The sequence below is a fragment of the Rutilus rutilus genome, assembly GCF_951802725.1.
Source record: "Rutilus rutilus genome assembly, chromosome: 7".
Classification (NCBI taxonomy): Eukaryota; Metazoa; Chordata; class Actinopteri; order Cypriniformes; family Leuciscidae; genus Rutilus; species Rutilus rutilus.
In genome coordinates this window covers 48,281,588-48,298,886 of record NC_140221.1, presented here as the reverse complement: position 1 = coordinate 48,298,886, position 17,299 = coordinate 48,281,588, and the positions used below count along the sequence as shown (strand labels likewise).

The 17,299-nt window shown below is 46.7% G+C and overlaps 1 protein-coding gene across 1 annotated transcript in view; it reads right to left on the bottom strand.

Moving 5' to 3' along the window:
- The window catches only part of mbd2 (methyl-CpG binding domain protein 2), a 49,013-nt gene that overhangs the window by 10,055 nt on the left and 21,659 nt on the right, over nt 1-17,299 (bottom strand). Inside the window, exons 5-6 of the mRNA XM_084412768.1 lie at nt 9,267-9,444; nt 1,450-1,575 (exon numbers count right to left, since the gene is read on the bottom strand). Coding sequence (XP_084268894.1) covers nt 1,461-1,575; nt 9,267-9,444 — 293 coding nt within the window. The 3' untranslated portion in view covers nt 1,450-1,460. The remainder of the gene's footprint in view (nt 1-1,449; nt 1,576-9,266; nt 9,445-17,299) is intronic.

The window sequence follows — 17,299 nt, the reverse complement described above, 5'->3', positions numbered from 1 at the left end:
CACTTTTATGATTGACAGTTGCACTTTTATGATGGACAGATGCACTTTTATGATGGACAGATGCACTTTTATGATGGATAGATGCACTTTTATGATGACAGATGCACTTTTATGATGGACAGATGCACTTTTATGATGATAGATGCACTTTTATGATGGACAGATGCACTTTTATGATGGATAGATGCACTTTTATGATGGACAGTTGCACTTTTATGATGACAGATGCACTTTTATGATGGACAGATGCACTTTTATGATGGACAGATGCACTTTTATGATGGATAGATGCACTTTTATGATGACAGATGCACTTTTATGATGGACAGATGCACTTTTATGATGGACAGATGCACTTTTATGATGGACAGATGCACTTTTATGATGGACAGATGCACTTTTATGATGATAGATGCACTTTTATGATGGACAGATGCACTTTTATGATGGATAGATGCACTTTTATGATGGACAGTTGCACTTTTATGATGACAGATGCACTTTTATGATGGACAGATGCACTTTTATGATGGACAGATGCACTTTTATGATGGACAGATGCACTTTTATGATGGATAGATGCACTTTTATGATGGACAGTTGCACTTTTATGATGGACAGATGCACTTTTATGATGGACAGATGCACTTTTATGATTGACAGTTGCACTTTTATGATTGACAGTTGCACTTTTATGATGGACAGATGCACTTTTATGATTGACAGTTGCACTTTTATGATTGACAGTTGCACTTTTATGATGGATAGATGCACTTTTATGATTGACAGTTGCACTTTTATGATGATAGATGCACTTTTATGATGACAGATGCACTTTTATGATTGACAGTTGCACTTTTATGATGGATAGATGCACTTTTATGATTGACAGTTGCACTTTTATGATGATAGATGCACTTTTATGATGACAGATGCACTTTTATGATGACAGATGCACTTTTATGATGACAGATGCACTTTTATGATTGACAGTTGCACTTTTATGACGGACAGATGCACTTTATGATGATAGATGCACTTTTATGATGGACAGATGCACTTTTATGATGATAGATGCACTTTTATGATGATAGATGCACTTTTATGATGGAGAGATGCACTTTTATGATTGATAGATGCACTTTTATGATGGACAGATGCACTTTTATGATGGACAGATGCACTTTTATGATTGATAGATGCACTTTTATGATGGACAGATGCACTTTTATGATGGACAGATACGCTTTGATGGACTTCCAAAGACATACACCCATTTACTGCCACTATAAAGCTTGGAAGAGCCAGGACATTTTTTAATATAACTCTGATTGTGTTCGTCTGAAAGAAGAATGTCATATACACCTAGGATGAGTTGAGGGAGAGTAAATCATGGGCTGATTTTCATTTTTGGGAGAACTATCCCTTTAAATTCGCTCAGTATCTCACCTGTCGGTTCTCTACGGCGCTCGGCCCTCGGGGTCTCGACTGGACTCGGCGGCCCGGGCCAAAGTGTCGGCCATCAGAGCTTCTTCCAGACTGAGCCGGGCTTGATGGACCTTCAGCTCCTGCTCCCTGAGGGGAGAGAGAGAGAGAGAGAGAGAGAGAGTCAAACACACACACACACACACACACACCCTGATGGGCCTTCAGCTCCTGCTCCCAGAGGAGAGAGAGAGAGGGATGAAGTCAAACACAAAACACTGACCTCACTTTATCTGCGTCTCACCCCCCCTCAGGCCTGTCAATCAATCTCTCATGACCTCTGACCCTCAAACACACACACACAACACAAACCCTCCGTCCTCTGTCTCTGTCTCCCTCAAACACACACCGTTCACTACCTTCCCCCTTCAGCCTTCTCAGCATCCCTCAATCCATTCATTTTAAATAATATAACAAGAGTAAAATAATAAAAGAATGCCTGTTTTCTAGTTAACTAGTGAATGTAATAATGCAAATATAATAACACAAGTATATTTAGTAGGGATGCACCGATATGAAAATGTTGGCCAATACCGATAACCGATAATTCTTTATATTTGAAAGCTGATAACCGATATATCGGCCGATAAATCTAAACCTTTATATAATTTTTGAGAGCCTTATTACAAACACAAAAGTCTCACCATTATAATCCACGTCTCAAACACACAGTTATAATGTTCTCATGATCATGTTCTGTAGCCGATATGACAGACTTGCACATGTTGCACTGAACTGTGTTTTCCTTTTTTGAAGTGATTTCAATCATATTTCAAGCAATTCATAATCATCATGTTGAACAGTCGCATCTGAAGAGTCTCAGCTGAAGGAAATAATACATTATTTATCAGCTTTAATATATCAGACAAATATTCTTATCAGGTCGATAATTAAAAAAAATAAACCGATATCGACCGATACCGATATGATGGCCGATATATCGTGCATCCCTAATATTTATCCTAATTGAATCTCTGATGACTCAATAAATGCATTTCACCCTGTCTGACACACCATGATGACAGGATGTTTCACTCATAATTAACAACACGTCTCATTAGCAAACTCAGAGACTGACTGCAGAGCAAGTGCTGTGTGAATCAGACACGAGCGTCACTGAAAGTGGATCATTAAAAATGATCGTTGTGAGAATATGGTTGAGATGGCGAATATGAGTCAGATGGGGGAAACATCTGAAATATCTCTAAAATAGTTCCCATCTAATTAAAAATGAAACTAGCAACGTGTTTCTCGTGGCTGTGGTTCGCGGATCAGCCGAAAATCCATAAAAAAATTCTGTTAATAACACCACAGCCATGAGCTCACCAACATATTCACACATTAACACCTACTGAGGTTCAGCAGCTCAACAGTGTGAACTAAACTGTTACACACACACACACTCTCGTTCACATAAACACGTCTTAAAGGCACAGCCTGAAATCAGACGATTTAAAGGAATAATAAAAGACACAAAAATGATCATTCATGTCGTTCCAGACCCGTATGACCGTCTGTCTCCTGTGGAACACAAAAGATATTTTAAGAAATGTCTCCAAAATTATTTAAATATGAATATATTTTTTAAATGTTTTGATTTAGAATGTATTTTCACATTTGTAGTTTTTAGTGTAATTTTGTTATGTGCATTTGTCATTTTTACTATTTATATTGACTTTACATTCATTTCAGTGCAGTGAGTTTTATTTATTTTAGTGTTTCAAATTATTTCAGTTTGTTCTCAAGGCAAAATCATTTTATTTCATTTTATCTTTATTTAAATATAAATGTTTTCAATAGTTTTAGTTTTAGTTAACAATAATAACCCTGACATTATTGCCAATGCTGTTTGGTTTCCAATATTCTTCAGAATATCATATTTTGTGTCCCACAGAAGAGAGTGTCGGTCATACAGGAGTGTGGCGACACGAGGAAGAGGACATGCGGACAGAACGATCATGTTTGGATGAATTATGTCTTTAAATGAAAAGGTCAGAGACGGAGGGAAATGAAAATGATGCATCTTGACTCACATTAATAAGTGGCATTCAGCGGAAATATAAGTGTAATATGTTTCCTTGTTCTGGAATCAGGCCTGATCGGGATCAGATGCTTTACAGTAACACACACACACACACACACACACACACACACACACACTCACTCGCTCTCACACACACACACTCACTCGCTCTCACACACACACACACACTCACACTCTCTCACACACACACACACACACACACACACACACACACACACACACTCACTCACTCTCACACACACACACACACACTCACTCACTCACTCACTCACTCACTCGCTCTCACACACACACACACACTCACTCGCTCTCACACACACACTCACTCACTCACTCACTCTAATGGAAGCTTGTTAGTCACTGCTCCTGGTTTCCTCTTATATAACCCAGCATCACCATCAGAACCATTACGACACACAGAGGAAGGAACAAGCGTTTGCTGCTCGTGTGTGTCCTGAATTATAATGATCAGATCCATGAACTCGATGACATTCCTGCATTTCCCTCCGAACGCCAGAACGGACACACACCTCTATATATGAAGACAGGAATAAATCTCTATATATGAAGACAGGAATAAAGAGTAAAGCACATGATGACTGAGGCCTCGTCCACTCGACAGGACCGTTGCTCATTTTAACATCTGGGATTTTTCCTGTTTTTTTAATCTCTCAGGCCTTTCCTTCCTCTACTCCAGTGCCATGTGTGCATCTACTGCCCTCTAGTGTTCAGGACTGGAAAACTGTGTTCACACATTGAACTGGTGAGAGATTTTTACATTTCCAGTCATATTTCAGTTTAGGAAACATATCTGTGTGTCAACAGTAACAGAACTATTGATGAGAACAACTAAATCACAGCACTGATACTGACCCACTGCATCTCAGAAATATCACCATTTAAAACTTATTAATATTACTTAGAAGATTTTAACCATATATGAACAAAATCTGTCAGGAAAAACGTGTTTAAAGCACACATTATATCATCACATTATACTTATACTTTTTTTTTTCATAACTTACAACAGCCTCAAACTCACACCCATTAAAATATAAGGTTTATTTTCAAATCAATTATCTTAACTTCTAACCGCTCATAGAAATATAAGCACTATATATCTTTTTTAACATTATTTAAATATTAATGTCAATTTTATTTGTTTGTTTGTTTTTATTTGCTTGTTTTTTGTTTGTTTTATTTGTTTGTTTTTATTTTGTTTGTTTGTTTTTAATTGTTTTTTGTGCTGGTTAATTGGTTGGTTGTTTAGTTGGTTGGTTGGATGGTTTGATGGTTAATTGGTTAGTTAATTGGTTGATTGTTTAGTTGGTAAATTGGTTGGTTGGTTGGTTGGTTGGATGGATGGTTGGTTGAATGGATAGTTTGTTGGTTAATTGGTTGGTTGTTTAGTTGGTTAATTGGTTGCTTGGTTGGTTGCTTGGTTAATTGGTTGGTTGTTTAGTTGGTTAATTGGTTGCTTGGTTAATTGGTTGATTGTTTAGTTGGTTGGTTGGATGGTTTGATGGTTAATTGGTTGGTTGTTTAGTTGGTAAATTGGTTGGTTGGTTGGTTAATTAATTGGTTAGTTAATTGGTTGGTTGTTTAGTTGGTTAATTGGTTGGTTGGTTGGTTGGTTGGTTGGTTGTTTAGTTGGTTGGTTGGATGGTTTGATGGTTAATTGGTTAGTTAATTGGTTGGTTGTTTAGTTGGTAAATTGGTTGGTTGGTTGGTTGGTTGGTTAATTGGTTGGTTGTTTAGTTGGTTGGTTGGATGGTTTGATGGTTAATTGGTTAGTTAATTGGTTGGTTGTTTAGTTGGTTGGTTGGTTGGATGGATGGTTTGTTGGTTAATTGGTTAGTTAATTGGTTGGTTGTTTAGTTGGTTAATTGGTTGGTTGGTTGGTTGGTTGGTTGGTTGGTTGGTTGGTTAATTGGTTGGTTGTTTAGTTGGTTGGTTGGATGGTTTGATGGTTAATTGGTTAGTTAATTGGTTGGTTGTTTAGTTGGTTGGTTGGTTGGTTGGTTGGATGGATGGTTTGTTGGTTAACTGGTTAGTTAATTGGTTGGTTGTTTAGTTGGTTAATTGGTTGGTTGGTTGGTTGGTTGGTTGGTTGGTTGGTTGGTTGTTTAGTTGGTTGGTTGGATGGTTTGATGGTTAATTGGTTAGTTAATTGGTTGGTTGTTTAGTTGGTTGGTTGGTTGGTTGGATGGATGGTTTGTTGGTTAATTGGTTAGTTAATTGGTTGGTTGTTTAGTTGGTTAATTGGTTGGTTGGTTGGTTGGTTGGTTGGTTGCTTGGTTGGTTGGTTAATTGGTTGGTTGTTTAGTTGGTTGGTTGGATGGTTTGATGGTTAATTGGTTAGTTAATTGGTTGGTTGTTTAGTTGGTAAATTGGTTGGTTGGTTGGTTGGTTGGTTGGTTGGTTGACTGGTTGGTTGGTTGGATGGATGGTTTGTTGGTTAATTGGTTAGTTAATTGGTTGGTTGTTTATTTGGTTAATTGGTTGGCTGGTTAACTGGTTGGTTCGTTAGTTGGTTGGTTGGATGGTTGGTTGGTTGGTTGGTTGGTTAGTTTGTTGGTTAACTGGGCTGCGTTCAGCCCCGACAAAACGTTGCACAACGTTTTTTAAACAGAAACGGTGATGCGTTGAACACACTGTTCTGATTACGCAAGAGTTGCAACTATGGCAGCTGAGAAGGCCATTCTTTGTGTTCTTTGTGAAGAATTTTCTGATCCTGATGAAGTCGGTATAAATATGTGTTTAATACTACAAAATATGCCCGATGTTACAGTTACTGCACTTGCCGCCCAGAACAAAAGAGAACATCCCAATCGAGTGAAGGGATTTGTGGAAACTGAAATGGAAGCACACATCTTACCTAATTCAGACTAAAACACATCTATTTAGCCTCACATACTGACTTTATTTGTAGTTCATACTGTTTTAATACCCTGTATTTTCTTTCTCATTTTTAGGAAAAGCACTTAATTACCATTGTTTATTTCTATACCAATACACTTGCAATGAAGCTAAAAATATAAACAACTACATCATTATGTTGATATCCTATATTTTTTACAATAAAACTTTCGACAAACATGTCTTCTAATATCCTCAGTTTTTGCGTATACCGAGCTGCATCGAACACATTTGTAAATTACTTTTCTTGAACCCATTGTGCGAGTTCACTTTAATACCATGTGCTTTATATACATGTTGCTGCTGATTGGACTGCAGTTCTGACACACCCACCAAACAAGAGAAAACGTATCTCAAACCCCGTTGCACACCGGTGCACGCCGTTTCCAGGAAACATGACGTTCAACCCGGAAACCGTAGCAAAACGTTGCGCACCGTTTTGAACTTGAACATGCCCCTGGTTGGTTGGTTGGTTGGTTGGTTGGTTGGTTGGTTGGTTGGTTAGTTGGTTAGTTGGTTGGTTAACTGGTTGGTTGGTTAATTGGTTGGTTGGTTGGTTGGTTGGTTAGTTCGTTGGTTAACTGGTTGGTTAGTTAAGTTAGTTGGTTGGTTGTTTAGTTGGTTAATTGGTTGGTTTGTTGGTTAATTGGTTAGTTATTTGGTTGGTTGGTTGGTTGGTTAATTGGTTGGTTGGTTGGTTGGTTGGTTGGTTGGTTGGTTGGTTAAGTGGAAACAGTCTAGATCAGCAGTTTAGATCACTTTCTGCTAACCAGCTCTAGCCAGAGTTTTAACCACTATAATCACAACACAACATTTGTTTGCAGATCACAAATTTGCCAGTCCCACTATTAGTGTATGCGGAGGACTAGACGTCTCATCTGTATGCTGGAGGAAAGCCAGCCAGAAAACAACTACAGCAGGAAAATCTTATTTCACTTGTGTTTTTCATACAGCAAGCATCCAATTTACCCTCAGAGCCTCGGAGTGAAATGACTCTTGCAGATGAGACCTCGGGATAGTTTCAGCTCGGCTTGAACTGTGACGCCTGATTCCCAACGCTGAGCGACACGCCTCGACTGAGAGGGAACTCGATGAATACATAACACTTTCAAACTTCACTTCACATCACTTCTCAATTATACAGGAATATTAACAGGCCGGCTGATCTCACAACAAACCTATCAGAAAACATGTCTTGAACAAGCAGGTTTATGTCCAAACAGAAAGTGAAACGGCTGCATGACATGACTAAATCACATGCATCAGAAAGCATGCTACTGAATAATGCAATATGAATGTATTCATAATGTACATTGCAATGCATTATATCTTTTCATAAATAATCGTAACCAAAGTTAAAATGCATTATAATATTTACAGATTCCTTGTTACATCTGAATATCCTTGATTTTCATGTGTTGTAATGCATTATACTTTCTAAAGGTGCAAAACTGAATAGACATTATTATAACTGTGATTATAATAAGGCATATCACTGCCCTGCATCATATCTGCTGAATTAAATGCTTGTTTCCTACTAATTTTGGCACAAAAAATTGCATTTTTATATTATTTTAGTCAAAATGGTTGAAAAATCTTTGTAAAATCACATTTAATATGATTTAGTAGCTTATTACTTTTCGAAACTTTGCGTACCTTCAGGGCTTGGTCCTGATGCGCTAATGCATGCATAAATTGCAGCATTTTATGACAAAATTCTAAATGGCCAATGCCCAGAAAACGTAAAATGGGTATCATTCGATTCGGCTAGAATCAATTCATTCGAGTTTTATTCATAGGTGGCGCTGAGCTGAAACGCTGCATGTAGCCTCAGGTCATGCTTGTGATGACATGTACCAAAGTTCGCCTCGATACGCTAAAGCGTTGCGGAGATATAGCCTCGCATCCAATTTGGCGTGTTCTTCGCCGAATTTGTCCACGCGTTATTTGAGAACGGTTGGGTATATCAAAAAGATTTTAATAACTTTTTCCCAGCATAGTCATGATGTCATATGATGTCAATTGAATCGTCTTGAGTCAAGGAATCAGATGAAAAAATTATTTCACCTCTAGCTCTTATGGTTCAAAAGTTATTAGCATTATGTGGAATTTTGGACATGTGGTGGCGCTAGAGGGTTTGAGTTAGAGACTCCAAAATTGCTGTGGTTAATGTTGGGACTGTCCTCTATCAGTGTGCCAAATTTCACAACTTTTCACCACACGTTTCTATGGGCTTCCAGAGCGGATTAGCTTGGCCCAGTGACGGAAGAAAACGCAAACATGAACCAGATGTTTTCAGAAACATCCAACCAGCGACAGAAAATTACAGATTCTGTGAAAAAAACATATTAAACTTGTGTTTAAGTGGAGTATTTGAACATTTTCTTGTAGATTATACAGTAAAATTATATTTTTTCTTGTCATTAAATACAAAACTTTTGACATTTGACTACTATTTTTGTTATTTTGATAAGTGCACTGAAGCGGATACATTGTTGTTGATATTTGATATTTTATTTTTGATAAGATACAGGACTGTGTAATTATTACAATGTATTATAACTGTGGCTACAATTATTCACAAGATCATACAATGCAATATAAGGTGGATTACAAAGCAAAATCAATGCTTTAAAATACTTTTATAATGCATTATATATAAGGCATCAAGTAAAGTTCTGCCAGACTCGTTTGTTGTTTCATATACAGTAATGTGGAGTTAGATTCTTCACAGATGCGTTAGTCTGAAACACACACACACACACACACACACACACACACACACACACTCTCACTCACTCACTCACACAGATCTCACCGGATGTCTTCATCAGTGACGGTGAAGGCTTTGCAGAGCGGCTGGGATGTGTTGAGCCATATAGCGGGGTTCTTCTCAGCGGCGCTGGAGGTCTGACCCGTGATGGGCGCTGAGCTCATGTGCAGAGCGCTCGCTATAGCGGACAGCAACGTCGCGTCCGACGAGTCCGGCCCGATACCTGTTACACACACACACACAGAAGCCGTTACACACAGAGCGCTCGCTATAGCGGACAGCAACGTCGCGTCCGACGAGTCCGGCCCGATACCTGTTACACACACACATACACACAGAAGCCGTTACACAGAGAGCGCTCGCTATAGCGGACAGCAACGTCACGTCCGACGAGTCCGGCCCGATACCTGTTACACACACACACACACACACACACACACACACACACACACAGAAGCCGTTACACAGAGAGCGCTCGCTATAGCGGACAGCAACGTCACGTCCGACGAGTCCGGCCCGATACCTGTTACACACACACACACACACACACACACACACACACACACAGAAGCCGTTACACAGAGAGCGCTCGCTATAGCGGACAGCAACGTCACGTCCGACGAGTCCGGCCCGATACCTGTTACACACACACACACACACACACACACACACACACACAGAAGCCGTTAGACAGAGAGCGCTCGCTATAGCGGACAGCAACGTCGCGTCCGACGAGTCCGGCCCGATACCTGTTACACACACACACACACACACACACACACACAGAAGCTGTTACACACAGAGCGCTCGCTATAGTGGACAGCAACGTCGCGTCCGACGAGTCCGGCCCGATACCTGTTACACACACACACACACACACACACACACACACACACACACACACACACACACAGAAGCCGTTACACAGAGAGCGCTCGCTATAGCGGACAGCAACGTCGCGTCCGACGAGTCCGGCCCGATACCTGTTACACACACACACACACACACACACACACACACACACACACACACACACACAGAAGCCGTTACACACAGAGAGCGCTCGCTATAGCGGACAGCAACGTCGCGTCCGACGAGTCCGGCCCGATACCTGTTACACACACACACACACACACACACACACAGAAGCCGTTACACACACACACAGAAGCCGTTACACACAGAGCGCTCGCTATAGCGGACAGCAGCGTCGCGTCCGACGAGTCCGGCCCGATACCTGTTACACACACACACACACACACACACACACACACACACACACAGAAGCCGTTACACACAGAGAGCGCTCGCTATAGCGGACAGCAACGTCGCGTCCGACGAGTCCGGCCCGATACCTGTTACACACACACACACACAGAAGCCGTTACACACAGAGAGCGCTCGCTATAGCGGACAGCAACGTCGCGTCCGACGAGTCCGGCCCGATACCTGTTACACACACACACACACACACACACACACACACACACACACACACACACACACACACACAGAAGCCGTTACACACAGAGCGCTCGCTATAGCGGACAGCAACGTCGCGTCCGACGAGTCCGGCCCGATACCTGTTACACACACACACACACACACACACACACAGAAGCCGTTACACACAGAGAGCGCTCGCTATAGCGGACAGCAACGTCGCGTCCGACGAGTCCGGCCCGATACCTGTTACACACACACACACACAGAAGCCGTTACACACAGAGAGCGCTCGCTATAGCGGACAGCAACGTCGCGTCCGACGAGTCCGGCCCGATACCTGTTACACACACACACACACACACACACACACACACACACACACACACACACACACACACACACAGAAGCCGTTACACACAGAGCGCTCGCTATAGCGGACAGCAACGTCGCGTCCGACGAGTCCGGCCCGATACCTGTTACACACACACACACACACACACACACACACACACACACACACAGAAGCCGTTACACACAGAGCGCTCGCTATAGCGGACAGCAACGTCGCGTCCGACGAGTCCGGCCCGATACCTGTTACACACACACACACACAGAAGCCGTTACACACAGAGAGCGCTCGCTATAGCAGACAGCAACGTCGCGTCCGACGAGTCCGGCCCGATACCTGTTACACACACACACACACACACACACACACACACACACACACACACACACACACACACACACACACAGAAGCTGTTACACACAGAGCGCTCGCTATAGCGGACAGCAACGTCGCGTCCGACGAGTCCGGCCCGATACCTGTTACACACACACACACACACACACACACACACACACACACACACACACACACACACAGAAGCCGTTACACACAGAGAGCGCTCGCTATAGCAGACAGCAACGTCGCGTCCGACGAGTCCGGCCCGATACCTGTTACACACACACACACACACACACACACACACACACACACACACACACACACACACACAGAAGCCGTTACACACAGAGAGCGCTCGCTATAGCAGACAGCAACGTCGCGTCCGACGAGTCCGGCCCGATACCTGTTACACACACACACACACACACACACACACACAGAAGCCGTTACACACAGAGCGCTCGCTATAGCGGACAGCAACGTCGCGTCCGACGAGTCCGGCCCGATACCTGTTACACACACACACACACACACACAGAAGCCGTTACACAGAGAGCGCTCGCTATAGCGGACAGCAACGTCGCGTCCGACGAGTCCGGCCCGATACCTGTTACACACACACACACACACACACACACACACAGAACCCGTTACACACACACACACACACACAGAAGCCGTTACACACAGAGCGCTCGCTATAGCGGACAGCAACGTCACGTCCGACGAGTCCGGCCCGATACCTGTTACACACACACACACACACACACACACAGAAGCCGTTACACACAGAGCGCTCGCTATAGCGGACAGCAACGTCACGTCCGACGAGTCCGGCCCGATACCTGTTACACACACACACACACACACACACACACACACACACACAGAAGCCGTTACACACAGAGCGCTCGCTATAGCGGACAGCAGCGTCGCGTCCGACGAGTCCGGCCCGATACCTGTTACACACACACACACACAGAAGCCGTTACACACAGAGCGCTCGCTATAGCGGACAGCAACATCACGTCCGACGAGTCCGGCCCGATACCTGTTACACACACACACACACACACACACACACACACACACACAGAAGCCGTTACACACAGAGCGCTCGCTATAGCGGACAGCAGCGTCGCGTCCGACGAGTCCGGCCCGATACCTGTTACACACACACACACACAGAAGCCGTTACACACAGAGCGCTCGCTATAGCGGACAGCAGCGTCGCGTCCGACGAGTCCGGCCCGATACCTGTTACACACACACACACACACACACACACACACACACACACAGAAGCCGTTACACAGAGAGCGCTCGCTATAGCGGACAGCAACGTCACGTCCGACGAGTCCGGCCCGATACCTGTTACACACACACACACACACAGAAGCCGTTACACAGAGAGCGCTCGCTATAGCGGACAGCAACGTCGCGTCCGACGAGTCCGGCCCGATACCTGTTACACACACACACACACACAGACACACAGAACCCGTTACACACACACACACACACACAGAAGCCGTTACACACAGAGCGCTCGCTATAGCGGACAGCAGCGTCGCGTCCGACGAGTCCGGCCCGATACCTGTTACACACACACACACACAGAAGCCGTTACACACAGAGCGCTCGCTATAGCGGACAGCAGCGTCGCGTCCGACGAGTCCGGCCCGATACCTGTTACACACACACACACACACACACACACACACACAGAAGCCGTTACACAGAGAGCGCTCGCTATAGCGGACAGCAACGTCGCGTCCGACGAGTCCGGCCCGATACCTGTTACACACACACACACACACAGACACACAGAACCCGTTACACACACACACACACACACAGAAGCCGTTACACACAGAGCGCTCGCTATAGCGGACAGCAACGTCACGTCCGACGAGTCCGGCCCGATACCTGTTACACACACACACACACACACACACACACACACAGAAGCCGTTACACACAGAGCGCTCGCTATAGCGGACAGCAGCGTCGCGTCCGACGAGTCCGGCCCGATACCTGTTACACACACACACACACAGAAGCCGTTACACACAGAGCGCTTGCTATAGCGGACAGCAACGTCACGTCCGACGAGTCCGGCCCGATACCTGTTACACACACACACACACACACACACACACACAGAAGCCGTTACACAGAGAGCGCTCGCTATAGCGGACAGCAACGTCACGTCCGACGAGTCCGGCCCGATACCTGTTACACACACACACACACACACACAGAAGCTGTTACACACAGAGCGCTCGCTATAGCGGACAGCAGCGTCGCGTCCGACGAGTCCGGCCCGATACCTGTTACACACACACACACACACAGAAGCCGTTACACAGAGAGCGCTCGCTATAGCGGACAGCAACGTCGCGTCCGACGAGTCCGGCCCGATACCTGTTACACACACACACACACACAGACACACAGAACCCGTTACACACACACACACACACACACAGAAGCCGTTACACACAGAGCGCTCGCTATAGCGGACAGCAGCGTCGCGTCCGACGAGTCCGGCCCGATACCTGTTACACACACACACACACACACACACACACACACAGAAGCCGTTACACACAGAGCGCTCGCTATAGCGGACAGCAGCGTCGCGTCCGACGAGTCCGGCCCGATACCTGTTACACACACACACACACACACACACACACACAGAAGCCGTTACACAGACAGCGCTCGCTATAGCGGACAGCAGCGTCACGTCCGACGAGTCCGGCCCGATACCTGTTACACACACACACACACACACACACACACACAGAAGCCGTTACACAGACAGCGCTCGCTATAGCGGACAGCAGCGTCACGTCCGACGAGTCCGGCCCGATACCTGTTACACACACACACACACACACACACACACACAGAAGCCGTTACACAGAGAGCGCTCGCTATAGCGGACAGCAGCGTCGCGTCCGACGAGTCCGGCCCGATACCTGTTACACACACACACACACACACACACACACACACACACAGAAGCCGTTACACACAGAGCGCTCGCTATAGCGGACAGCAGCGTCACGTCCGACGAGTCCGGCCCGATACCTGTTACACACACACACACACACACACACACACACACAGAAGCTGTTACACACAGAGCGCTCGCTATAGCGGACAGCAGCGTCACGTCCGACGAGTCCGGCCCGATACCTGTTACACACACACACACACACACACACACACACAGAAGCCGTTACACACAGAGCGCTCGCTATAGCGGACAGCAGCGTCACGTCCGACGAGTCCGGCCCGATACCTGTTACACACACACACACACACACACAGAAGCCGTTACACACAGAGCGCTCGCTATAGCGGACAGCAGCGTCACGTCCGACGAGTCCGGCCCGATACCTGTTACACACACACACACACACACACACACACACAGAAGCCGTTACACACAGAGCGCTCGCTATAGCAGACAGCAGCGTCGCGTCCGACGAGTCCGGCCCGATACCTGTTACACACACACACACACACACACACACACACACAGAAGCCGTTACACACAGAGCGCTCGCTATAGCGGACAGCAGCGTCACGTCCGACGAGTCCGGCCCGATACCTGTTACACACACACACACACACACACACACACACAGACACACAGAACCCGTTACACACACACACACACACACAGAAGCCGTTACACAGAGAGCGCTCGCTATAGCGGACAGCAACGTCGCGTCCGACGAGTCCGGCCCGATACCTGTTACACACACACACACACACACACACACACACAGAAGCCGTTACACACAGAGCGCTCGCTATAGCGGACAGCAGCGTCACGTCCGACGAGTCCGGCCCGATACCTGTTACACACACACACACACACACACACACACACAGAAGCCGTTACACACAGAGCGCTCGCTATAGCAGACAGCAGCGTCGCGTCCGACGAGTCCGGCCCGATACCTGTTACACACACACACACACACACACACACAGACACACAGAACCCGTTACACACACACACACACACACAGAAGCCGTTACACAGAGAGCGCTCGCTATAGCGGACAGCAGCGTCGCGTCCGACGAGTCCGGCCCGATACCTGTTACACACACACACACACACACACACACACACACACAGAAGCCGTTACACACAGAGCGCTCGCTATAGCGGACAGCAGCGTCGCGTCCGACGAGTCCGGCCCGATACCTGTTACACACACACACACACACAGAAGCCGTTACACACAGAGCGCTCGCTATAGCGGACAGCAGCGTCACGTCCGACGAGTCCGGCCCGATACCTGTTACACACACACACACACACACACAGAAGCCGTTACACACAGAGCGCTCGCTATAGCGGACAGCAGCGTCACGTCCGACGAGTCCGGCCCGATACCTGTTACACACACACACACACACACACACACACACAGAAGCCGTTACACACAGAGCGCTCGCTATAGCAGACAGCAGCGTCGCGTCCGACGAGTCCGGCCCGATACCTGTTACACACACACACACACACACACACACACACACAGAAGCCGTTACACACAGAGCGCTCGCTATAGCGGACAGCAGCGTCACGTCCGACGAGTCCGGCCCGATACCTGTTACACACACACACACACACACACACACACACAGACACACAGAACCCGTTACACACACACACACACACACAGAAGCCGTTACACAGAGAGCGCTCGCTATAGCGGACAGCAACGTCGCGTCCGACGAGTCCGGCCCGATACCTGTTACACACACACACACACACACACACACACACAGAAGCCGTTACACACAGAGCGCTCGCTATAGCGGACAGCAGCGTCACGTCCGACGAGTCCGGCCCGATACCTGTTACACACACACACACACACACACACACACACAGAAGCCGTTACACACAGAGCGCTCGCTATAGCAGACAGCAGCGTCGCGTCCGACGAGTCCGGCCCGATACCTGTTACACACACACACACACACACACACACAGACACACAGAACCCGTTACACACACACACACACACACAGAAGCCGTTACACAGAGAGCGCTCGCTATAGCGGACAGCAGCGTCGCGTCCGACGAGTCCGGCCCGATACCTGTTACACACACACACACACACACACACACACACACACAGAAGCCGTTACACACAGAGCGCTCGCTATAGCGGACAGCAGCGTCGCGTCCGACGAGTCCGGCCCGATACCTGTTACACACACACACACACACAGAAGCCGTTACACACAGAGCGCTCGCTATAGCGGACAGCAACGTCGCGTCCGACGAGTCCGGCCCGATACCTGTTACACACACACACACACACACACACACACACACACACACACAGAAGCCGTTACACAGAGAGCGCTCGCTATAGCAGACAGCAGCGTCGCGTCCGACGAGTCCGGCCCGATACCTGTTACACACACACACACACACACACACACACAGAAGCCGTTACACAGAGAGCGCTCGCTATAGCGGACAGCAACGTCACGTCCGACGACTCCGGCCCGATACCTGTTACACACACACACACACACACACAGAAGCTGTTACACACAGAGCGCTCGCTATAGCGGACAGCAGCGTCGCGTCCGACGAGTCCGGCCCGATACCTGTTACACACACACACACACACACACACACACACACAGAAGCCGTTACACAGAGAGCGCTCGCTATAGCGGACAGCAACGTCACGTCCGACGAGTCCGGCCCGATACCTGTTACACACACACACACACACACACACACACACACACACAGAAGCTGTTACACACAGAGCGCTCGCTATAGCGGACAGCAACGTCGCGTCCGACGAGTCCGGCCCGATACCTGTTACACATACACACACACACACACACACACACACACACAGAAGCCGTTACACACAGAGCGCTCGCT